This window comes from Polistes fuscatus, unplaced genomic scaffold, assembly GCF_010416935.1.
Source record: "Polistes fuscatus isolate 324 unplaced genomic scaffold, CU_Pfus_HIC Scaffold5, whole genome shotgun sequence".
Taxonomy (NCBI): Eukaryota; Metazoa; Arthropoda; class Insecta; order Hymenoptera; family Vespidae; genus Polistes; species Polistes fuscatus.
In genome coordinates this window covers 10,962,372-10,987,912 of record NW_025113129.1, presented here as the reverse complement: position 1 = coordinate 10,987,912, position 25,541 = coordinate 10,962,372, and the positions used below count along the sequence as shown (strand labels likewise).

Sequence of the window (25,541 nt, the reverse complement as noted above, 5' to 3'; positions counted from 1 at the left end):
GTGTACATATGAATATATCATATATATCATACATACGACAATAGAATTATAATTTTAATATAAAAATGATTTTCGCGCGTGTGTTTAGAACAATCAGAAGGATAAGAATGAAAGAATAATCAATGTAACATTTTACATATATATTATACTTATCTATTATTTTGTTAATAAATTAATCAAATAAGTAGCAGCAGATCGTGTGCATTATTTATCACATAATAATTCATTATGATAACTGTATCGTTAAAATTATACGTATTATATTTATTTATATATATATATAATATGTATCCCCAAGAAAACCGATGGGACTAGTATTGTGTAGCATATCGTTTTAAGCGTTATTGTATATTATTGACATTCCAGAACACAATTAATGTAAGTTCGTTAATTTACTTAGCTAATCCAAGACATTTACATATATGTTTAAATTTTGTTCAATATTTAAGCATTAATAAATAAAAATTACTAGACAATAAATTTTTCATCCGAGCTATAAAACACTATTTAATCTAATCTAACCGAATCCCGTTTAAATCTTATTGTTAGTCGTAATAGAAATCGCAATTCCATATTGTTAAGAATTCGTCATTAATTAGTGATTAATTAATGTGTCAATAAACATATTCATCTTTCGTACAATCCAAAAATTGGACGGGACTTAATGTTTTGGCACATAGTGGTCCATAACTCAGTGACTTTAAGCTCGTGTCACTTGATAAAGATGGGCTTTACAAATGTAAAACATAGATGAAAGCAAATATCATTTTATTTTTTTATTTTTAAAGATGATCTATTATATCATGATCATTTTTATATGACGAATGTTTAATACTATCCTTTTGGGAGTGCATCGTTCTTTGCAATTCTTTCGCGAAGTACATGATCGTCTTTTTCAAACCCTCGGCTAAAGGAACTTTTGGTTGCCAATTTAGATATTTTTTTGCTCTGCTAATGTCCGGCCTTCTTCTTTGCGGATCGTCCTCTACTGCGGCTAATTCGACTATTTTACTCGTACCACCGACTAAATCCTTTATAATAAACGCGAATTCTGTAAACATCGAAGAAATAAAACAAACATGTTAATCTTCTTGTAATTCTAATTTTCTTCGTTTTAATTGTCTGTTTTTTTTTATTCTTGTTAGCGTAGAACATTTCTCGTACCTTCGATGGTATGTTCAACCGGATTGCCTATATTTACGGGTAAGGTGTAATTAGAAGCCATCAAGGCAACCAATCCATCTACCAAATCTGTGACGTACTGAAAAGACCTTGTTTGCTTTCCATTACCATAAATGGTGATCGAATCGTTTTGCAATGCCTGGAGAATAAAATTCGATACGACTCTTCCATCGTTCATGTGCATTCTTGGACCAAAAGTATTAAAAATTCGTGCCACTCGTACCGACACACCTTCTTGTCTCATGTAGGCGTAACTTAACGTTTCAGCTACTCTTTTTCCTTCGTCATAGCACGCTCTTGGACCTGAATGGATATATTACGTAAAAACAATTTCAAATAAACTCATCATCTTTCTGATAAGGAAAGATTCTCAAACTGGAAATTAACAAAATTATGAGATTGAAGATTTTTTTTCTTTAGAAACAAATTTATCAAATTGATCCTTGAAAATTGAGTCATATTTTGATGTCAATTTATCATTGAAAGATTTAAAGATAAAAAGAAAATGATTATGCTGTTTCATAGTTATCTTCATTTCTAAGTAAATATGTTTTTTCATATTAATATTGAATATTTCTTTTCCGATATCTCATTAAATTATTTAACACCAAATAAAAATATATATATATATATATGAGAAAAACCTACCGATAGGATTAACGTGACCCCAGTAAGTTTCCGTCTGCGGATGCTCGTTAGGATCCCCATAAACTTCGGACGTACTTGCGATTAATACACGTGCGCCAACTCGCTTGGCGAGTCCTGAAATTTTTTTTTCAACATATTATATACACATATATCCCTTTTGATAAAGTCGTAAGACTCGTTTCTACTATAATATACGCAATGCATACATACCTAACATATTAATGGTACCCAATGTATTAGTTTTAATCGTTTTAACTGGATTCAACATATAATGAGGTGGACTAGCAGGACTAGCAAGATGATAGATTTCATCGACTTCCAAATACAATGGTCTGACGATGTCGTGATGAACCAATTCAAAATTTTCATGGCCAACCCAATGTTCGACGTTTCTTTTACGTCCGGTAAAAAAATTATCTACCACTATAACTTCGTAACCGGCTAACATCAAACGATCGACCAAATGGGAACCAACGAAACCAGCTCCACCAGTAACCAATATCCTTTTTCGATTCTTATAATTGAGGAACTTAACCGTAGGAAAATTCTTCGGCACGCGATTCTCGATTTTAGCTTCGAGGTAACGTAATTTACCTTCGAGTTCGCTTATACGAATCTTAGCTTCCTCGATGTCCTTGATATCATCATTAATAAGAGTAAGTTTAATATCATCTTCTTTTCCATTTTCCATTTTTTCTTTAATCAAATTGTTATCATTTTCGTTGTTTGGAAATTTGCTACGTTCTACCTTGTTACCATTTTGACGAACCGAAATAAAATTTTCCTCCTCTTCCGTATTCACTAAACTTTTGTAGAATCCTAAAACTACAAGGATTTTATATTTTTTTTTTTTGTTTTTTTATAACAATGAGTGAATTTGATTTTGAAAAAGGATGAATTTGATCTTGCAAAAAGTTAAATTTGAAGCACAGAACCTATATTAAGCAATTCAATATTTCGTATTTTCGCGCCAAAACAAAGACAAGTCGTTGATTGTTTAAATTATCTTCATGTTTATTTTCGAAACGTTTTAAAATTATATTCATCGCAAATATATAAAAAGTAATATACAAAATTATTATAAAATCGAACTCTTCGATAAATTCAATAAAATTTTGCAAGCGAAGTTATTCGATAGAAAAATATGTTATTCGTTTTTTTAAGTATAATACTTACTAACATTAATATACAGATAATTATTAATTCATATATACATACATAATTAATAATATATGCATGCATCCACTTATAGATAGTATATCTATATATAAAACATATTTGAAATAAATTCATGTCGATCTGTCGTTACGATAACATCGAACCAAAGAAAAAAAAAATCAAACAAACTTCAATAAAAGTTTCTTCTATATACTCGTTTATATAATCGATTATTAATTATATTTTTATAGACTCATTATCAGTACGTTATTAAGAATTGGTAAATTCAAAGGAAGAAAATAAGATTCATTATTATATTGTCATTGACATTAACAGATCGTAGCTTGCGTAAGCATTATTTCTTATTAGCTCGTGCATATTTAATCATCTAATCGTATGATCATAAGAATAATTAATTATGCGATTATATCATATAAGCGAGCATATATTTAACAATATTGAAAAAGAAATAAATTTTCAAGAAATAAAATTAAATTACGCGATAAATGTGATTCTCGATCGTATCGAATCGAACGATCTAAAATAGCATCGATTGCTCAACGATAATTATCATTTATTAAATATAGAAATTAACATTATAAAACATACCTAAAACGACACAAATGATGGATAGAGCAATCTGCTTCATCTTTCTCTGGGTGAAGAGCATGCTTTAGTATTGCACATGTCGCACTTCAATATATTTTAGTCACTATACTAATCGGAGTGCCACTACATCGATATGCTTTCCTACGCGAAACAGAAAAATCGTAGGTGGATCGTGCATTTTTCAAAACACTACTCGAAAACGAACATAACCTCGAAAATAGTTAGCGACGCGCAATGCACGCACGTACACACGTACGAACACGGTAGTGTTCGGTCGAAGGATCACGGTATTACTGTTATTACCACTACTACGTGATTATTGACGTAGCACGAGTGCTGCCACCTGCATGACGTTAGATAAAATAATATTTACGACATTTCGTTCGTATTATTAATTTCTCTATTATAATTAAAATAAAGTCGTTAAATGCAAATGTATCAATGAATACGTCAAAAGTTTAATAATCTTAATAAACGAATTTAATTAATTAATTTAATTAATCCTTGTTAAAAAAATTAACGCGTGTAAAATTGATATCATACCTTGAGTCGATAAGTTAACCTCAAAAAACAGTGAAAACATTTCCCTCTCGTCCGTGTCTTTTCGTCTGTCCGTCCATACTGCTTCGATTAGTACACGCACGCGCAGAACCTATTTTTTGATTGATATATAAAGGCAGTGGCAGTACAAAGGAAACATCTCAAGTGGTTTTTCTGAAGTCACGGTGGCAGTGGCATTTGAAACATGGCAGACATCATTGACTGTAATTTTCCTGTGTGGGGCCTACTGCCTAAAAAAGAAACAGGTGTCTCTCAATTTCTCAGTAAATATCCCGAATACGATGGAAAAGGCGTCGTCATTGCTATTCTCGATTCCGGTGTCGATCCTGGAGCACCGGGTTTGCAGGTGAGAAACAGTCAACACACGTAGGCACGCCTCGCTTAGACGCTTTTCTCCTATCAAATTTTATTTTATATCGCACTTGATTTAATTTTTTTTTTTTTAATTTCATTTTATTTTATTTTTAAAGCAATATCATCAAATTCTTATCTATTCAATTTCATTATCTTGATAATGTTACTTGCTTACTTCCGTTGCTCCTTCTTTGTTGTATATGACTGGTATCTATATAAATGAATCTTTTTACTTTTTATTTTTCTTCATTTCGAGATTGATTTTATTTATCCTTTATAACCGATCTTTTATACATTCTTTTTAATTAAGAGATCTTTTGAATACTTGTTTGAATATTATTAAAGTATATTATTGTTATTTAAACGATCTATATTGGCATTGAACTTTATCGTGCAAAGTCATTGTTTGCTTTCTTATATTAACCTGTATTTTGGGTATACGTGTCATTTGTTTATTAATATCACATTTCCATTTTATGGTCATATACTTTATCAAAAAGTTCTTTCTTTCATTTTTTATTTTTGAGTTTGAATAATTGAACAATTTTATTTTTTTGTGCAATATATAGGCAATGAGAGTGTACAAATGCAATGGTTAATTTTAGGTAACTCCGGATGGAAAAACAAAAGTAATTGAAAGATTTGACTGCAGCGGTGCTGGTGACGTTGATACAAGCAAAGTTGTCCAGGCTCCGGATGGATATATAAATGGTATCACAGGTCGTAAATTAAAGGTATTTAATTAGGTCTTCGATTAGAATGTTTTTCAATGAAAATTATGTTATATTTCAAGTTTTTATTTAAAGGTCCCCTCAAATTGGGTCAATCCCAGCAATGAATATCATATCGGGGTGAAAAATTTATATTCATTATATCCTGGTAAATTAAAAGACAGAATTACTGCCGAACGTAAAAAAAACCTTTGGGATGATGGACAGAAAGCTGCTCTTGCCGAAGCTTCCAGACAGTTACAAGTAATATTTTTTTATTTTTTCTATTATGACTAATAACAGATATTAATCAATAATTTATTTGCATGAAAGCATTGAGAAACAATGTCAACAAAGCAATTGTTTTAAATAAATATTTTTTCTTTTACAATCATTAACAGAAATTAGATTTTTATAACGATTGATAACATTAAAAAATTATTTAATAAATTATAAATACAGATATAATGAACCATGATTGTAATTTAGAATTGTAGACCATGTGATCCAAAGATAGTGTTGTATGTTGAACCATGTAATTAGGCCGGCTATTTCACAACAAGCTACAGTGATCGGTGTCTAATGCTATTTATATTTGGCAGTTTGAAGTGATGTAAAGCTATTGATCGCATTATATAATATGTTTTTTGATAGAGAAATTGGACTGCTCCAATAAATAGCCGTTGTTTTGTGCATGTGTTTAATTTTTATATTGAAAAAAAAAATTATATTTTATTATATACATATATGTTTATAATTAATATTTATTCAGACATATATTCGTGCTTATTGTATATAAAATATTTATTATTGTATAGGAATTCGAAGCAAAAAATTCCAAATCAAGCAATGGTGGGGAAGAAAAATTGGAGAAAGAGGAATTGGAAGCCAGAGTTGAAGTACTCACCAATGCAGAAAAAAAATATTCAGATTCTGGACCTGTATATGACGTAGTTGTATTCTTCGATGGCAATATTTGGAGGTAATTTTTAATTAATTACGATATTATATGCTAAAGAATTTATATTTAAATGTTTTTTGATGTGCGTGTATATGTGTGTTACAGAGCATGCATTGATACTTCAGAACAAGGTGATTTGGAATCTGGCGTTTATCTTGGAGAATATTCTCTGACAAAAGAATATGCTCCCTTAACAAAAGAAGATCAGTTAAACATTACCATTAACGTTCACGATGAAGGAAATACTCTTGAAATTGTTAGTTTATGTTGTAAGTAATTGATGTTTTTTATTTTTTTATTTGGTAACCATTATTTTCTGTAAAATATAAATTTCATTTATTGTAATATATATTTCAGCAAGTCATGGAACTCATGTAGCTTCAATAGCGGCAGCTTATTTTCCTGAAAGTCCAGAATTAAATGGCGTAGCGCCAGGTGCTCAAATAATTTCATTAACAGTTGGAGATGGGCGTATAGGCACTATGGAAACAGGAACAGCGATAGTAAGGGCAATGATATACATCATGCAACGTAAAGAAAAAGTTCATGTTATAAATATGAGTTATGGTGAACACGCGCATTGGTCTAACACAGGACGAATAGGAAGATTGATGAATGAAGTTATCGATAAGTATGCTATAACGTGGGTTGCATCTGCTGGAAATCTTGGGCCAGCATTATGTACTATTGGTATGAAAAAAAAATTACTGTATTAAATTTGTGTATCTATTATGTTTCATTAATATCAAATTTATGTTCTTTAATTGTACTATTATAGGAACACCACCTGACATCAGTTCAAACAGTATTATTAGTGTTGGTGCTTATGTTTCACCTGATATGATGGTAGCTGAATATTCTTTAAGAGAAAAAATGCCTGGTATGCCGTATACATGGTCTTCTCGTGGCCCCATGATAGACGGTGGTGCTGGTGTTACTGTATGTGCTCCTGGTGGAGCTATTACGAGTGTTCCTAATTTCACGTTAAGAAAAAGTCAACTTATGAATGGTACGAGTATGGCTAGTCCACATGTCACTGGTGCAATTGGTATGTACGATTAAAATATTCTTTTATTGTTTTTTATATAAATATGTAAAATTGCATATATATATATTTCTTTTTTTTTTTTATATATATTTCAGCGTTGCTTATATCTGGGCTTATTGCTAAGGGTTGCCCATATTCTCCGTACAGTATAAAAAGAGCTCTTGAAAATACTGCTTTATACATATCTAATTTGGATCCATTTGCACAAGGTTCAGGTTTATTACAAGTTGAACGTGCATTTGATAATCTTGTTTCTTATAATGATGCACCAGAAAGAGATGTCAGATTTTCAATCAATTGTGGCACAAATAATTCTAAAGGAATTCACATGAGAATTGGCGTTATTGATCGTCCAAAAGATTATTCGGTTACCGTCGAACCAGTATTTCTTGATAGCGAAAATATTGGTATAATTTTGTCATACTTTTTTTTTTTATCTAATTCAAACTACACAATTTTTGTTAACATTATGATATTTTACAGATCCATCGCGTAAGATTGATTTTAATTTAAAATTGACGTTGGTGTGCGAGGCATCTTGGGTCAAATTTCCAACTCATCTTGATCTAATGCATATGCCTCGTAGTTTTGCAATTAGTATTGATGGATCTTCTTTACCAGAAGGTGTTCATGCTGCAAGGTGAGAAAGTAATAAATTTTTTTTTTTTCTTTGTAATAAATATATAAAATTATGCATAACATATATGAAATATTGAACTGATGAAACATATACTATATATTATATTTTGCATGATAAAAATTGCAGCATTAGAGCTTATGATGTAACCAATATTGCAAAAGGCCCAGTGTTCCAAATTCCTATCACCGTAGTGCAACCATTGGTACTGCCAAAAACTGCTCTTCTCCCTGATCTAACATACACAAATGTTTTATTTAAATCAAATACAATTCAGCGTCATTTTATCCTTGTTCCTGAAGATGCCACATGGGCAGGTAAATTAAATTTCAAATTATATTTGTTCTTGCTTTAATGTTATAATAGCGATAACTCAATTAAAGAAAGAATTATGTTCATTTAATTTCTATTACAGTTCTCAAGATAAAGAGTACAGACAAGGACAAGAATAGTAGATTCATATTTCATAGTATCCAATTGAAACCACGATTAGCTTGTAAAACGCTTGAACTTAACAAAATGATTGGAGTTACACCCCAATCGGAATGTGTACAACCATTTGCTGTTGAGGTATTATGAATATATGCATTTATTTTTCTATCCTATTATTAATACGCTTCTTAAAGTTATTGATATATATTTTCTTATGTGCATTAACAATATTGATATTTTTTAATTTCCAGAGTGGTTTAATCGTAGAAGTTGTACTTGCAAAATATTGGGCAAATTTAGGCGATGTATCGATAGATTACACAATTGAGTTTCATGGTCTTCGTATAATAAATGGTAACTTAACGATGCAATCAGGCGATGGTATTAATCGCTTAGAACTACGAAGTTCAATGAGAATCGAAGAAGTTGTACCATGTGTTACACTTAAATCATCTGTACAAATTTTAAAGTACGGTGTGATATTATATATTTATTAATCATGTGTATTATAAATGTTGTTATTTATGTGTGTGTGTAAGGATAATTCATTACCGTAATTATATATTTAACTCTGTGATCTTAGACCATCGGATTCTAAAATACTTCCATTACGAGCTCGTGACGTTATTCCACCTGCGAGACAAATATATGAATTACAATTAACATACACATTTCATTCAGCAAAAGCAACTGAAGTTACACCCAATGCTGCGTTACTTAGTGATTTGCTGTATGAGAGTGAATATGAGAGTCAAATGTGGATGATTTATGATTCCAACAAACAACTAATTGGTTGCGGTGATGCATACCCATCTAAGGTAAGTTTAATAAATGTTAATATAAATAGAAATTATAATATATACAAAAATATTATTATGATTGTAGTACACCATTCAAAAATTGGAAAAAGGCGATTATACAATAAAGATGCATATTCGTCATGAAAAGAAAGAATTATTGGATAGATTAACAGACATGCCATTGCTTTTGAGTCAAAAACTTAACAATCCAATAACCCTTGACGTTTATGCTAGTCAAACTCAAGCTTTGATCGGTGGGAAAAAAATGGTTGCAGCATCTATTCCACCTGGACATATTTTCCCGTTATACGTTGCACCTATATCTAACGAAAACAAGTAGGTATTTACATTCTATTCATTTTACGTAATAGTTAAGTACAAAGCAATTATAATTTTTTCATTTTTTCTTATGCAATGTTGATGATTAGAAAAAAAAATCATTGGAATTAGCTCGTTACATATTATAGAGGCTTTACATTATATATATAAAAATTTATACGCAAACGTTAGCACCGATGAGATTCTTCTCGATAATCACTTTCTATATATACACGCCTACACATATTTTATAACAATTCTACAGCAAAGAAAAAAAAGATCAAGTATCCGAGATCAAATATTTATTCAAACAACAGCTTTTTTTTTTATTATTTCGCGTATTATCGATTTTTATCAAACGTACACGCTGATCATTTTCTCTCGAATAAGTGGATTTATATCCATTTTTTGATGATCCTAGTTTTCGCTAATTTGTTTTCTTTACAGTCGATCTTGATACTTGATATATAAAAAAGAATCGAGTTTCTCTTTAAAAAATATTATTTTGCGTTATTAAACTAAGATATAACTTTCTTCTTTTTCATCTTTCAATGCAGCACAGAAAACAAGTGAGTTAATAATCTTTTATTTTTTATTGAGTTAATAATAATTTATTATTATTAATTAACTTCTTTGCAAAATTGGCATTACGCTTCAAAGAGAGTTAAGGATATATGCGAACAAACTAAAAAAATAGCTTATTAAAATATATAACAATTTGATTGCTTAGCAATTTTGATAGCAGGTAACGCTTGTTGTATATCCCTGACTCATAATACATAGTTTCGCTGCACGAACATGTTTGAACAGTTAAATACATAAAAAAGAAACAACTGTTTGTCGATATCGTCGTAACCGATTGAGTATAAATTTGTTTGAAAATGAGAAAGAGGTTTTTTTTATATATAAATTTTGATCTCAGAAATTTGATAATTATTATCAGTTTGATAAAATACTTTATCTTAAAAATATCCTAACGAGAAGCTTACATTAATATCAAATCTTTTAGTAGTATAACAAAGTATTTTAATTGCTTTCTGCATTTTTGTATCATATTCTCACACATGCTTCATATCTATATAAGGCTTCTAAATATATTTGCTAATGATTTCTTGCTTAGTATTTATCTATGGTATACAATAATAATTTATAAAAAAATAATTTTATATTTATATTGAAATAAAAAATTAATTCCTTCTTTTTCTTTTTTTTTCAAGGCTATCCAAAGGTGCTACTCTTGGTAGTTATTTACAAGGTACGATTACGTTTTGTAAAGATGAGAATGACAAGAAAGTAGATACTCATACGTTTAAATACGTATTATCTGAACCTACCAAAAAACAAAATAATTGTACGTCTAAATCGGACAAGGAAAAAACTACTAAATGGGATGAATATACCGAAGCACTACGGGATTTAAAATGCACATGGCTTGCAAAACTTGGTAATTCAATATTTTTTTTTCATGATATACAATTGTATAAATATTAGCTTTTATAATAGTATCATTTTATAATTGTATCATTCATCGACATATACATTTATATTTGTTTTCTCGGTTTTCCTTCTTCATATAGCACCATCTATAAGTAAGTTATTACAATATATTGTGGTATGTTCTTTTTGAAATTTAATTTAAAATCCCTGTCGTCATATGATATGAATGTTTATTCTCATTTGTAAACACATTTTTTGCATGTTGAGTTGAATTGAGTTCAGTTATATAGAATCATATTATTTATATGTTTTTTCCTTAATTTCATATATTACATTTGTTTAAAAGTGAATTTTAATATTTCCACATTTTTAATTTGTTAATAATTATTTCACATATATTGCAGATATTTAAAAAAAGGAATAAATTAAATTAAATGTTATGTTATATTATGTATCTAATATTAATTATATGTGTTTAATTGTTTTCTGAATGTATATCATATAAATATTCTTCTATAATACAGAACCAGGTGAATATGCAAACTTATTGTATGGAGAATTGAAGAACATATTCTCAGATCATTTGCCTATACACACTGCCATGTTGACATCTTTGGATTCACCTGAAGCGCGTCGTCATCTACCTCATGATGATATATCAGAAGTTTCGATTGCTCTTGCCAATCAAATACTAGCCGTTGCTGATGTCGTCATTACAAATATTGATCAGGATAAATTATTAGCCTATTATGGCCTAAAGACTGATCAACGACCTGATGCTGCCAAAATAAAAGCAACTATGGATAAACAAAAGAATATATTAATAGAAGCATTAGTGAAAAAGGGTTGTGCATTGGCACGACTATATGTTCACGGTAAAAGTCAAGGCGAAGTTAATGGTCCTCTCGAGCATTTACTTGTAGGTGTTACAAACATTTGGCAAGAAGTACAGAAATTCGCAGAACCAACTGACACCAAGGTGAATTTTTCTTACAGTAAATTAAAAGCTTTTTGCACTATAACATAAGAAACATGTGTCCAACTCGTAGTGAGTCTCATGGGTCAAGCATAAGAACTATTGAATATGGCATGAAACTCTGCACATTAAATCATAGTACAAGGGGTTGAATAATATTGTTATTCTATATTTTTATCTAGGTGCTTATATTATCATTGTGGCACGCACATATTAACAATCATTATGGACGTTATTTGAAATTATTGACACGTTTCTATGAAGAGAAACCACTCAAAGAAATAGATGAAAAGTGTATAGAAATCACAAGTGTTTTGGGCTGGGAATATTGGGCCCGTCATCTAATCACAAGCATACCAACGCGTTATCCAGTAGCATATAGGACATTTTGATCAATAGTGAGTACATTAAATATTATAAAAAATATCTTGCAGTGTGTAAAAGGATCATTTTTTACAAAATATTTTAATAAGTTAAATTAGGAGATACGTATATACAATTTTCTCAAGATTTTATGTTTTTAGTATATGACAAATCTTTCTTTTTAGGATATTGACGAACAAATCGTGAATTCTTTTCAGATTTAACACAATTGGTGACTAACATCGTAATAAGAGAAAACAAATTCTCTAGATGAGTTTTTGATCGCACTATAACGATATGACATTACTGTGTCATAAAGATGTAAAATACGTTTAGAAAAATATTACTTTATTCATAGACAAAAAAGAAAACAAACAAAAATAATAATAACATTAATAATAATATTAATAATAATAATATTAATAATAATAATGATTTAGAGAAATAATTAAAATACACTAAACTCTTATAAAAAAAAAAAATATGAGTCTTATTCGTACCAACATATATAGTAAGCGCAAGCTGTCAAAAAACTAACTATAAATCATTTTTCTGCTTATATAAAGTATAATGTAGCAATAATTATATATCGAACATTTTTCTTATTAATGCTATTAAATATTATAAAATTTAATTTAATGACGTGAGACAAAATCTTAGCAAAATATTTGATCGTATTTAAAAAACGAATATAAATTTTTATTGAGATATAACATAAAGTTGACTCTCGATGCTTCAATGTTGGAAGCAATTATATACTTTGAGACTGCATTTCAAAAGCGCTTATTACGTCATATTGATGGCTGAGTGATTGATAAATTGCATTAATTAATTCAGACTATACAACGTAAAGTACAGATTTCCTAATATGGAAAGAAAAAAAAGAAGAATAAAAATAAAAAAAATAAGAGAAACACGACAATGTAATTTATCTCTACTTAAAATGGCATTTTTCAGTTTTACAGTCTCACAAATGTATGCGTATACACATATATATAAATGTATGTATGTATATACATCTCATTTATTTGATATCTTCACATACGTTATATAGAAATCTAACTTATTATATTATTTCTTAAAATAAACATTTCATTGTATCATTGCAAAGCTCAAATAGTTTATTTATGATATTGCATATTATAAAATATACGTATCAATGATGCGCAATATTTTTTGGTTTAATTTGATGTCATCTTATATGGATATTGCATAAATTCAAGTAGTAAAATTATCATTGCAAAAGTATAACAAATATTACTGGCTGGAATATGGTTTTTTTGTTTTTTCATTATTTATAACGATAAATTAATGTATTGATCAATATGTTATAATGAATCGGTCATGAAAAATGTCCACTATAGAATATAAAAATATGATTAAAAATAAATAAAAAGGGGAGACGAGTTTATAGTATAAACAAAAAAATAAAAAAGAATTATATATATATATATATATATATATTATCTATAAGGTTTTTCTTTATCAGAATTATATCAAATATAATAATTATATATGTTACTCTCTACCCTCTCTTCTTTTCTGATATAAATAGATGACGAGTATTTGAAATATTATAATTCAAATGTTTCTTTGAGAAAAATTGTACTGTTTTTATGAAATGACTGGATTATCCAGATAAATAAAAGTAATAATGGAAATCGGAATTTCGTATGAAATAAATTTACTTGTTTTGGTAATTTTATTGTTGGAACAAGGGTGGCTAATTAACAGCTTCGATTATAATTAATTAAATTAAATAAAGGAGACCACTCAATTATCTTCAATGAACACAGATTTTAATTACTACTCTTACAAGAACGTATTGTAAGCACACGAAATCCAGAAACATTTAAGATAACCACTAAACTAAAGTAAAATTTACGCGCGCATCTTGCCTTTTCTCTTCTACACATGTCAGTTGTGCGTGCGCACCTTACCTTTTCTCTTCTGAGCATCTCAGATGTGCGTGCGCACCTTACCTTCTCTCTTTAATTCTGCGCGGCATGCATTGCCTTTTTTAAATTATCTTTAACAATTATATATACATGTTTGTATTTAAATAAGAATTTTTTTACGAAGTACATTTACAAAGGCGTACAAAAAATCCAGTATTATCTAATTTTTATTTTTATTTTGAAAAGTATATTTACCGTCATTGTTTTTCACGAAACAATCTGAATGTATCATTTAACTAACTTCATTATGTCTGGTTATCAAAATGTCTAAAAATACTAAATTTCTCATTAAAAAATATTAAATTTAAGTCTTAACAAAAAAATGCTTTCGAACGCTAAATTAATGGAAAGAATAGTTTTATAAAAGTTATGACTCTGCCACCATTGTTTAGCCATTATTTTCCTAGATTTGTAAAAGATACTTTTAACAATGAAGTCAACTTGTATTGGTACCATCCTGAATTTTCGCAGAGTCGTTATCCACCGGGACAAGGAAGTAATCACAATCATTATTTTATATTTCATATATAAACATAAATATATATATATAGAGAGAAGAATAAATTATTTAATAAAAATAATACTTATACTTAACAGTAAGCGAAGCATGTACATTGATATGTCTTCTTGTGGCACAACGCATATCTCAAGGGAACATATTAATTTACAATGTAGATACTTGTCCAGAATTATCCGTTATTATGGCCGAAGCGATGGTAGAAGGTAATGCAACACATGCATGGATTATAAGTCAAAAACTTATTCCTCATCCGTATCTCAATACTGAAGAGGCTTTAAAATATGGTGGCAGAAGTCTAACTATATTAAAAGAATGGGTATAACAAATATATTTATTTAAAATAGAAGCGATCTAATCTCTTCTTGTTATTTTTTTATTTTATTTATTTATATCAGCGCTTATATTTATTTTCTTATTTAAACAAAAGTGAAGTTATTTTGGTAATTTGATTTCCTTTTATCGAACAGAAATTTCATGTTTTCCATGAAAAAATTGAAACAAGTTTATATACAAACATAAAAAGCTTTTTAATTGATTGGTATAAAGAATCTCGGTCAACTAACTTATTCATGTTGCTCATAACATGTGGTCGTACAGTACTTTTCATATTTCAAGAAATAACATACAAGGTATGAACTTTTATATATTTTCATTGTTTAATCATTATCAATATTATATAACTTTTTATTCTCAGGTTACTTTATTTGATTCTCATGGACATAGTACTGTAAAGCATCCTAATCGAGGATTAGTTGTCGCGCAGGTAAGAAATATTCCTTACGAGTTTCAAAATTAATTTAGTTTTTAACAACGAAGTAATACGCACTTGTAAATTCACACAGACATCGATCGATAAATTGGAATCTTTGTGCGATTGGTATAGTCATGAAATCGTGAATAATTGTTACAATACGCAATCCTATCAATATGAATTGGCTTTTTTATATCCAGAAAATTTATGCAAGTGTAATAGTTGTTTTGAAGAGTAATTATTTTACATTGTACAGAAAAATAATTTGATACGCAAAACTACACATGTACATAAAATACGCACGCATACAGAAAAGTCATAATAATTTATTATTGAAAAATATTTCCTATCTACCAAGAGGAAGTGATATATCAAATAAATCTCATATTAGCGATTACTGAAAATTCTTTATTTTAATCGGATGAGATAAACTAAAATAAAATAGATTTAAGATTGATATTTATTTACAATATTTACATACTTCTTATTTTTTTATATTTTCTTTTTCTTTTCTTTTTCTTTTGTCCTTAGAATCCTTAGATTATTATTATTATTAAATCCTGTTGATCTACATAATATAATCATGAGACTACTAAAAAAGTAATTATTGCGCGCCTTCAAAATTAATTTTTTAGTAGTGTTATACGTTTGATACGAATATCATGCAATATACATATTTCCATAAAACTGTTCTCTTTAGCTCTGTGCAAATTTCATCCTAATTATAATATAATTGGATTTTTTCTTACAATAATTACACATGTATATTGTAGTCCATGTTTTTTCTTTCCATCTAACTAAGTAGCTTTATAAAATATATCTGAAAAATTTGAAATTTGTGGACGACGCGAGATATTTCAAATTTGACTAACTTCTATAATCGCACCACCTTCCTTCTTTTTGCGAAGTTGTTTTAAATATATTATTTTGTTTTAATTCTTCTTAATCATATTATATAATATGTATGCTCTGAATAATTTCTCTTATATCAGATAAAGTTGAAAATAGTTACAATCATTATCCAATTTATACATACAACATTAAGTTTATAAAAACTCATTTATATTAAATATATAATATTTAAATAGAACGATAAATCAAAATCTATTAATAAATGATCACAAATTTTTTTAATATATCTTTTAAATAAAAATATAACTAAATTTCTATATTTATTCTAAATTTCTTTTTCTTTTTTTTGTATGTTCTATGTTGTTCCGAAATTACAATGCGCACAATAACGGTAAAAATAAACATTTTTTCTTGTTTTATTACTGGATAGGAAAAATTCAATATATATATAAGTATAACTGTGCCAAGATATTTTTGTTTACAATACATATTTTTTTCTCTCTTTGTGTGTGCTTTTTCTGTTTTTTTTTTGTCATACGCGTGTATATATATATAATTACAAGAATAGCATAGAAGTGTAGCTGTTCCATTTGATAACAATTCTCAACAACGCAATCCCTAGCAAATACTATCTACAGAAAACAATTAACTAGTCTCTCTCTTATAATTTGTTGCTTTTCAAACCTGATTCTCCTCTTAAAAGAACACACCAATTTATATTCAGAGATATACTTGCAAATACCTTTGGTAATTGAGTCTCGTCACCGCTTAATGTTATCAGTGATCCTAGATAAACATATTACTTTGTACAGTATATTAACAATTAAAAGCTTTTTTTCAATGTACTTCATATTATTTAATTGAGAGAACAACGATATGTAGATCGCAAATAAGATATAAAAAAATTTTGTACAATCTAAAATGCGTACTCTATACAAAATGATATAGAAAAATATCTTTGCATCTCCAATTCTTTTTTTTTCAATAAATCAATTAATGCGTTTTGAAATAGAAAAAATAATGAACTTAAAATTTAATACTTCAGATTACAAGCTTGCGGTATGTGATAATTAGCGGACTCTTTTTCTTTCTCTTTAAAATCATAGATATATACTATACAAAAGTAATGTCATGTTTTATCAAGGATATATATTATATATTCAAATCTTATTTTAATATTATTTGCCTGTGTAATCAAATAAATAAAGCTCTTTATATCGGAAAAAGTTATATCGAAAGGATGTTAGAGAGACTGGCGAACTCGAGGTTGTGCCCATTCTACGAAATCATCGATCAATACTGGCCATGCTCCTTCTTCGTCATAATTACTCATGTCAGGATTAATCATAAGCGCAAAATCTAATAATAAATTCCATGTATCCTTTGGAATCGATCGCTTATGATGTTCCTGGAATAATGTCTCTGTGTAAATTATTAACACATTGTGTATTTCTTTTCTTGACCATTAGAGTCCCAATGATCTTTAGAAAAATCATTTTAATAAATGCCAAGCATTGCGACAATGTAACAATTACATATTGCATTTCAATAATGTGGCACTTTCCGACAAGAAATCTGAACAGCACAATTGTGCTGCTTGGGACTCAAACGGTTAAATATATCACACAATACATTAAACTTACTATTTTAAATGAATATTTTGTAATAAAAGATAATATGCCTTACTTGAAGAAATTGACACCATAATTGTAGATATTTAAATTTATCATCTAAGACAATATTCCAATAAGCAATAGCCATGTCAAGATCCAGCCCCTTCTGTCCTGGATTTTTAGCATAGTTAAATGTAAACTGATAAAAATCTTTAAACTTTTGTGAATCTCTTAATTCATTCTCTAAACTATTTAACCGTGCTTTTAATTTATCTATACTGTCCGCTCTGAAAGTAGAAAATATTCACAACTTCATTTTAGAATGGTAGTCAAATTAGTAAAATTAGATTTATAATCGATAGATTAAATGGATTATAATTAAAATTAAATGAATCTGATTTATACCCTAAATCCACCATGCCGTTCATAAACTCATCCTTGGTAAATTCACATTGAGTCTCTGCTCTGAATTTCCATGCGATAATTAAAACTAATTTGCTTTCTGGACTTAATCCTAAATCATCTAAAAATTTCATTATACCATCTGCGGTTATTTTATCTGGTTCACTTGGATCTGTCATGAGTAATAAAACAAACAAACGTATATAAATAAAAGATCCTTTTACAAGCTAATACATATAAGTTATTAAAAGAAAAACAATCAATAATATATTACCTTGATATCTACTAAACAATATCTCTAATTTCTTTTTATCTACCGAATTTTTCGGTTCTTTGTAATAAGCTTCAGGATTTTGAAAATAATTATCGCTTGCCAGGTCTAACTTCCAATCGTTCTGCGTTAAACAATAAATAGCAGTTTGCTCACCGGTTTGTGTAAACGTTATAAATTTTTTAACTTTGTCTCTTTGTGAAAATTTTAATTTATGCTGCAATTAAAATAACGACATTATAACTTTTAAGTAGAGTATGAAAATTCATTTTAAAAACAAAAAAATATTTCACACACGCATACACAGTTTAATGACATAAATTGTAGAACGAACAAGAGTTCAGAAATTAGTTCTTCATGACAAACAAAACTTCAGTTCAATAAATATACAAACATAATATTTCTCATAATTTATATGAATAAATAAATGTTCTTTTAGAAATGCTGACTTAACAAAATTTCTAACATACACATATAAGATAAAAATGCATAAAATTTGAAATATTTTCTTAAACATAAAAAGAAGAAAAAACTAAAATTAAGAATTTATTATCTTATTGTAAATTTTTGTACATTGGATTCTTATATTTCATTATAAAAAAAAATTATTATTGACATCGATTAGAAATAGGTTATTTTCTTTTTAAACTAAAGAGAATAGATAAATTGTTAGATAATTAACTACACAAAGTTCATGACGAATTATTTATGAATGTTCTATTAATTCTAAAAAGCACTGAAGAATCTTTTCAAGGCTTACCATTTTAGCTAATTTTAGGCTCCCGAAAGCCAAAATATTATTCCTTTCGCACTACACTTGACATGAACATGCGCATATTTTGCGGAAAATATGAAGAAAAACCCCCGTACCGTTCTGAAAATGTATATAATACGTTATGTTAACAGAGCCATCCGACGTTACTGCGAAAACATTTTTTAGTTATTCGCGAACAGCGGGAAATTTATTGACATTTGAAAATTCGCCATTTTATTTTTCGTTCATCAAGCTTTCCGTTCGATACGATAATAATTTTTTTATATTACATAAAAGAAAAACGAAAATTATAAATGGATATTTAAAATATTATTTCTGTTTAAATATTTTATTACTTAAATATTTATTTTTCGATGCCATTTGATGTTACTGTGAAAACATTTTTTGGTTGCGTGTGAGTAGCGGGAAATTTATTGGCGTTTGAAAATTCGCAAATCTCTTCTTCTCGCAATCCTTCCGTTCGATGTGGTAATATTTTTGAAGTTATATACTTCTTTTTTTTAATTAAATGTTAAACAAAATTAGTGAACGGGTATTTACACCACATATATATTTATTTTTATTAGAATAGTATATATAGTAAACAATGATCACGTGACAGTAGTTGCATGAAGTTAAGTTCAATTCGTATTTGTTACTTGTTTCCTTCTCTCTTGATATACCATACGTAATTCATGCTCTAACGAGTTTTATAGTGTGATCTCACGGATACGTTTATTATATGTGTATATGTCACATGTAATCCATAAAGGAGCAACTACTGTACAGTAAGTTTCTGCATATTGCCCTATACTATTTAAAGTGATGTGTAAACATGCTTCCTAAGAATTTATAGTGATCATCTTATCGGATTTTAATTGACATTTCAAGATTAATAATTTTCTTTTAATTTTTGTTTCACATTCTCTTTCTTTCTTTTTTTTTTCTCATTACTTAAAGTATATAATATATACAGTAATATATAGTAATATCTTCTAAAAATATAAATCATGAAGAAATTTCATAAAGATAATATTTATCTATATCTATGTTTAATTAGCTCAATGATAATATGAATATTTTGAAGAACAATGATATTTTCAAATGGACTTGGACGACAATGTTATGATTGTCATTTAATATTTCTCAATTATTTCTAATATGAGTAAGATAATGATATTCCACTCGTGACCACACTTTTAGAATCTCAATTTAGTGATGTTAGGTAAGTATATTTGTGTTTCTTTTTTTAAATAATAATGGTTGTAATTTATGTATATTTTTTACTTGTATTATTTTTTATTTCGGCAGGTATATATAAGGATAATGCATAACGTTTGTACAATAGTGATATTTAAGCAATTATGAACAAAAGTTTATATCAACATAAATTCAGGATGTTGGAAACAACTTTGAACACAGTCATCAATGTACCGTCCCATCAAAATGGTTCGGGAAGGGATTTTTTTAACTGGATAGCACAAATCAAACTATCCAAAATTATAATATTAGCTTGCACAATTCTTTTTATTGTGCCATTATTTACACATTATTATTTATCAGAGGTATTTTATATTCATTAATGTTTTAACATTTATTTGTATTTACATGTGTTAACGTATACATGTTGTTTATTTGTATTTCTTTTTTTAGGTTGAATCTGTTTCTTCAGATGTAGATATTTATCGTACGTATTCTTCGTTAGAAGTTTTTGAAGAATTTACTTCTATGAAGGCATCAGAATTAAAGATGAGAATAGAAGAGATGCTACGCATCAAAGCATCGGTAACTAATGAACTCAGAGATTTAGGTGCCAAAAGACATAGGCTTCAAGTTGAATTTACTGGTTTGACACAAAGAATAGAAGGATTGAGACAAGAATTGTTGCATCAACAAAGAGATCTCGATAGACTGAAGATTAGTGTAGAACAAGCGCAAGTAGCACAAAGAGAAGCGGTTGAAAGAAATACACCTGAATTAGCACCGCCCAAAAGAATATTAAGGACTGTTATTCCTGAAACATTAGCTAGTACCGATCCAAGATCATGTAGAATGTACAATTGTTTTGATCACAGTCGATGCGCATTGACCAGTGGTTTTCCAGTATATTTGTATGATCCTGATCAATTTCCTGTAGTTAACGTAGGATGGGATGTGGATGGTTTTTTAAAGACAACCATTAAACAGACTTTAGGTAAATAATATTATATTTATTTACCTTACATATTTTGATTTATGTATTTTCGTTTATTAGGTTACAATCCGCATCTTACAAGAAATCCTGCGGAAGCATGTATTTATGTGGTTTTAATTGGAGAAGCGTTGTCAGTACAACCGCAAGGTTACCCCAAATTTTGGAGAGCAGTGGATGTTAATAAATTACAGGATCTTCCATATTGGGGAGGGGATGGTAGAAACCATATATTGTTAAATCTTGCACGTAGAGATTTATCGGTTAATTCTGGAAGTACTTCTGTTAAAAAGAATACCAGCAGGGCCATAATAGTCCAATCAACTTTTTATAGAAATCAATTCCGCGAAGGTTTTGATTTAATCATTCCTCCAATTTTGGGTCCACCTGGTGGCGATGTTTGGCAAGATTGTGCGCAGATGTTACCTGCAAGGAGAAAATATTTATTATCATTTCAAGGAGAGATGAAAGGTTCCAAGAGTCCTTCTACTACATTTAATCAGAATAACGATACAGAAGTAGACTTGGAAAAATTGAATATGGATGAAAATAATTTAGATACCTTTATTATACAACATTTAAAGGATATGAGTAGTGGAACTACTCTAGATAAATTTTTCATCCAATTTGAATGTATACCGGCATCGGAAGAAAGGAAAACCGTTGAAGTGCTTGATTGGTCTCTCTGTGGAACTGATTCTTCAAGAAGATCTATATTAAAGGAATCTACATTTGCTTTGATTTTAGCACCAACCGACTCTACTTTGATAACCACCTCTTCTATACAGGCACGATTATACGAAGCCTTAAGATCTGGAGCAATACCAGTTATTCTAGGTGGTGATCAAATTCTACTTAGTTATAACGAAGTTATTGCTTGGCGTAAAGCAATTATTTTTTTACCTAAAGTAAGAATATAATAAAAATAGGAATTAAATATTTTTCTTTTTTTTTACAAAATCAATAAATGGCTACATAAATGATTTTACACAGGCTAGAGTAACGGAAATGCACTTTTTGTTGCGTGCTGTACCAGACAGCGATCTATTAACAATGCGCAGACAAGGCAGATTAATATGGGAGCATTATTTAAGCACTGCTCAAGCTGTTGTAGATTCTATTATCGCAACTGTTAGAGACAGACTCGGTATACCTCCGTTACCCGCACCACAAGCTGCTAGTCCAAGTGTCTTTAATGAAAGCTTTGTGGTAAAAAACATAATTTATTTTATTGATTAATTTTATTTTCATTGTATTAATCTATTATATTTTTTTTTCTATACCAAAGCCTTTAAAAGCTGATACTACAATAGCTGAACCAGAAGCAGAAGAAAGTTTGGGTCCCTTAGAACCACCATATGCCTCACCTTCTTTTAAAAGAAATTATACAACAATGTTAATTCAAGGCCATGAAATTTGGAACGATTGGATGAATCCTTTCAATCTTTATCCGCAATTACCATTCGACACGATCTTACCTAGTGATGCCAAATTCCTGGGTGAATAAAATAAACCTTAAAGGTGGTCATTCAAATGTTTTGAAATAACAATTTTATTATCTTTAAACGATAGGATCTGATACGGGATTTAGACCGATCGGCAAAGGTTCTGGAGGTGCAGGTAAAGAATTTAGTGAAGCTTTAGGCGGAAATTATCCTAGGGAACAATTTACTATAGTTATGCTCACTTACGAAAGAGAACAAGTTTTAATTAATTCATTAGCGAGACTTTATGGCTTGCCATATTTGAATAAAGTTCTTGTCGTATGGAATAGTCCTAAACCACCCGTAGAAGATTTAAAGTGGCCAGATATTGGAGTTCCTATACATGTAAGTTTTAATATTATTTAATACAAATTTAAAAAACAATTAATTTATTACACTAAATTTTATATATATATTAAACACAGGTAATCAAAGCTTCAAGAAATAGTTTAAACAATAGATTTCTTCCATTCGATGCGATTGAAACTGAAGCTGTTTTATCCATTGACGATGATGCTCATCTCAGACACGATGAAATTATGTTTGGTTTTAGGTATGTAAATTATTTATTTAAAAATAAATGATTTTATTATTAATGTTTTAATATTTGTTTTTTAGGGTGTGGAGAGAACACAGGGATCGAGTTGTAGGATTTCCTGGTAGATTTCATGCATGGGATCCAAATTTCCATAATGCATGGAATTACAATTCCAATTATTCTTGCGAATTGTCAATGGTTTTAACTGGTGCTGCTTTTATACACAAACATTATACATATTTGTACACGTATTGGTTGCCACAAGCTATACGAGATAAGGTCGACGAATATATGAACTGCGAAGACATAGCCATGAACTTTTTAATATCTCATATTACTAGGAAACCACCTGTTAAGGTAAAAAAAAAAATAATTTTTCTAATACAAAAAAAACTTTATTTTATAAATTTTATTTTTGATTTAGGTAACATCTCGATGGACGTTTAGGTGTCCTGGTTGTCCTGTTTCATTATCGGAAGACGATACACATTTTCAAGAAAGACACAAGTGCATTAATTTCTTTTCTCAGGTAAATGTTTTCTTAAAATATTAGAAATATTATTATAATCTTGCATCATCATATTTTGATATATTTTAGGTATTTGGATACATGCCACTTTTAAATACACAATTTCGTGCTGATTCGATATTATTTAAAACAAGAATACCTCACGATAAACAAAAATGTTTTAAATTTATATAATAGAATTTCGGAATATCATTTCGAAAGCTTCTGTAGGTATGCACATATACACGCATAGTCATATATTATTACACATTAAATTAATTAATGTGTTTGAATTGTATTATTTGAAATTATTTTTCTTTAGAAAAGTCGTAAGTGAGAAAAAAAAATAATTTATTTTAAATTTGCTTTTACCTAAATCAATAGAAAAGACTGTTTAATGTATTCAGAATTATTATAGATGTGTGTCTTTTTTAAATATCTTTATATGTGATAATGTATATGATCAAAATTTGGATCACGTCAGACTTTGAATTAATCTTGTTTCTAAATGGATTTATTATTGCCAATATTGGGCATGCAATTGTTAACGAACAATTTAATCACAACGTATTGATTATTAGGAAATTCATAAGCGAATATATAGGGTGTCTGAGATTTTCCGGGCCAACGGTACCAATTAAAAATGACCCTGTTCATATAACATTTTTTTTTTTAATTATCGTGTATAAAATTCGCTGACACTGGTTAGAAAAACCTCAGATATCTTATACAATGTGAAATATACACGGATTTTTATGTAATATACTATACATATGTTTTGTTTAATGTGACGACGGTACCTGCATTTATTAGACGTAAATTGTATATTGGTTTTTAACTAAAGTTGAATCATTTTTCATTTATATAGATATTTTAAAGCACATAACACATTTTTACTTGTTATTTAAAATATGTTTCATACACATCACACATATATACACAAGAGTGTGAGTTGGTATAAATATACTAAATGCAAATAACGCGTGATCATCCATGTAATCAGAGTCCATTAAGCAAAATATACTCCGTCACGTATGTGTGTTACGAGGCAGGAATAATTTTAAAGCGTAATAAACTCACACATACACGTAAACATATACATTTTATTATGATTATTTAAAATATACAAATAGAACTGAGATGTCTCAAAAGAAATGTAAGTGCAATTAATTATATATTTGACTTTGAGAGACTATCGTTAAATAATAGGATATTATTCGGAACAAGAATTAGAACAACTCTAATCTAACAATGTCTTCAATTAATACAGTTCACATTTATTTGCATATCAAAGAACGCAGTAAAGGGACAATGAACGTCGAATACATTTATCAAAAGTTCCATCGTGAATTTAACAGGACGGAAACGACCAAGAAAGCCCATTAAATTCAAACAAAATGTAGAATATTATGAATCGAATATCTAAGTTGTTCTTTTTGTAAAGACTGCATGTAAAATAGATGTTTATATAGATATAAATTTATGCTGTAACTTTTAATATGAAT

At 28.8% G+C, this 25,541-nt stretch overlaps 4 protein-coding genes across 7 annotated transcripts; 2 read left to right on the top strand and 2 right to left on the bottom strand.

Annotated features, from left to right (window-relative positions):
* Window positions 1-763: 763 nt before the first annotated feature.
* On the bottom strand, window positions 764-4,212 carry LOC122522564 (UDP-glucuronic acid decarboxylase 1). Its single transcript, XM_043643754.1, has 6 exons — window positions 4,141-4,212; window positions 3,598-3,940; window positions 2,041-2,655; window positions 1,831-1,944; window positions 1,165-1,485; window positions 764-1,051 (listed from the first exon to the last, which is right to left on the bottom strand). Exons 2-6 carry the CDS (start codon window positions 3,656-3,658, stop codon window positions 783-785), a joined length of 1,380 nt encoding a protein of 459 aa, XP_043499689.1. The 5' UTR covers window positions 3,659-3,940; window positions 4,141-4,212; the 3' UTR covers window positions 764-782.
* Window positions 4,213-4,239: 27 nt separating this feature from the next.
* On the top strand, window positions 4,240-12,592 carry LOC122522563 (tripeptidyl-peptidase 2). 3 transcript variants are annotated; one of them, XM_043643752.1, is made up of 19 exons: window positions 4,240-4,504; window positions 5,118-5,246; window positions 5,319-5,486; window positions 6,041-6,204; window positions 6,289-6,452; window positions 6,541-6,873; window positions 6,962-7,231; window positions 7,327-7,638; window positions 7,715-7,871; window positions 7,998-8,185; window positions 8,284-8,438; window positions 8,552-8,769; window positions 8,884-9,118; window positions 9,186-9,436; window positions 9,976-9,987; window positions 10,636-10,862; window positions 11,380-11,834; window positions 12,014-12,229; window positions 12,413-12,592. In XM_043643752.1, exons 1-18 carry the CDS (start codon window positions 4,343-4,345, stop codon window positions 12,221-12,223), a joined length of 3,810 nt encoding a protein of 1,269 aa, XP_043499687.1. In that variant the 5' UTR covers window positions 4,240-4,342; the 3' UTR covers window positions 12,224-12,229; window positions 12,413-12,592. The 3 variants fall into 3 exon arrangements, with proteins under 3 accessions (XP_043499687.1, XP_043499686.1, XP_043499688.1); XM_043643751.1 differs by having other exon boundaries at window positions 12,380-12,592; XM_043643753.1 differs by lacking the exon at window positions 9,976-9,987 and having other exon boundaries at window positions 12,380-12,592.
* A 4,680-nt stretch (window positions 12,593-17,272) lies between these two features.
* On the bottom strand, window positions 17,273-19,487 carry LOC122522565 (DCN1-like protein 1). 2 transcript variants are annotated; one of them, XM_043643755.1, is made up of 5 exons: window positions 19,322-19,479; window positions 18,565-18,778; window positions 18,294-18,462; window positions 17,962-18,175; window positions 17,273-17,683 (listed from the first exon to the last, which is right to left on the bottom strand). In XM_043643755.1, the coding sequence occupies exons 1-5, from the start codon at window positions 19,322-19,324 to the stop codon at window positions 17,519-17,521; spliced, it is 765 nt and encodes a 254-aa protein (XP_043499690.1). In that variant the 5' UTR covers window positions 19,325-19,479; the 3' UTR covers window positions 17,273-17,518. The 2 variants fall into 2 exon arrangements, with proteins under 2 accessions (XP_043499690.1, XP_043499691.1); XM_043643756.1 differs by having other exon boundaries at window positions 17,593-17,683; window positions 17,919-18,175; window positions 19,322-19,487.
* A 508-nt stretch (window positions 19,488-19,995) lies between these two features.
* LOC122522139 (exostosin-3) lies at window positions 19,996-25,534 on the top strand. Its single transcript, XM_043642952.1, has 12 exons — window positions 19,996-20,103; window positions 20,376-20,540; window positions 20,627-20,880; window positions 20,969-21,509; window positions 21,570-22,414; window positions 22,500-22,715; window positions 22,795-23,005; window positions 23,079-23,335; window positions 23,416-23,543; window positions 23,609-23,885; window positions 23,953-24,057; window positions 24,127-25,534. The coding sequence occupies exons 3-12, from the start codon at window positions 20,680-20,682 to the stop codon at window positions 24,229-24,231; spliced, it is 2,886 nt and encodes a 961-aa protein (XP_043498887.1). The 5' UTR covers window positions 19,996-20,103; window positions 20,376-20,540; window positions 20,627-20,679; the 3' UTR covers window positions 24,232-25,534.
* The last annotated feature ends 7 nt before the right edge of the window (window positions 25,535-25,541 follow it).

Excerpts from the sequence above, each read along its gene's own strand:
- LOC122522564 (XM_043643754.1), bottom strand. The coding sequence starts at position 3,658 with ATGCTCTTCACCCAGAGAAAGATGAAGCAGATTGCTCTATCCATCATT. Across the intron at positions 2,656-3,597 it reads CATCATTTGTGTCGTTTTAG|TTTTAGGATTCTACAAAAGT; the intron begins GTATGTTTTATA and ends AAATCCTTGTAG. Across the intron at positions 1,945-2,040 it reads GGGTACCATTAATATGTTAG|GACTCGCCAAGCGAGTTGGC; the intron begins GTATGTATGCAT and ends AAAAAATTTCAG.
- LOC122522563 (XM_043643752.1), top strand. The coding sequence starts at position 4,343 with ATGGCAGACATCATTGACTGTAATTTTCCTGTGTGGGGCCTACTGCCT. Across the intron at positions 6,453-6,540 it reads TGAAATTGTTAGTTTATGTT|CAAGTCATGGAACTCATGTA; the intron begins GTAAGTAATTGA and ends TATATATTTCAG. Across the intron at positions 8,770-8,883 it reads TCATCTGTACAAATTTTAAA|ACCATCGGATTCTAAAATAC; the intron begins GTACGGTGTGAT and ends CTGTGATCTTAG.
- LOC122522565 (XM_043643755.1), bottom strand. Across the intron at positions 18,463-18,564 it reads ATTGTTTAGTAGATATCAAG|ATCCAAGTGAACCAGATAAA; the intron begins GTAATATATTAT and ends TACTCATGACAG. Across the intron at positions 17,684-17,961 it reads TATGGTGTCAATTTCTTCAA|GAACATCATAAGCGATCGAT; the intron begins GTAAGGCATATT and ends ACATTATTCCAG.
- LOC122522139 (XM_043642952.1), top strand. The coding sequence starts at position 20,680 with ATGAACAAAAGTTTATATCAACATAAATTCAGGATGTTGGAAACAACT. Across the intron at positions 20,881-20,968 it reads CACATTATTATTTATCAGAG|GTTGAATCTGTTTCTTCAGA; the intron begins GTATTTTATATT and ends TTCTTTTTTTAG. Across the intron at positions 23,886-23,952 it reads CTAGGAAACCACCTGTTAAG|GTAACATCTCGATGGACGTT; the intron begins GTAAAAAAAAAA and ends TTTTTGATTTAG.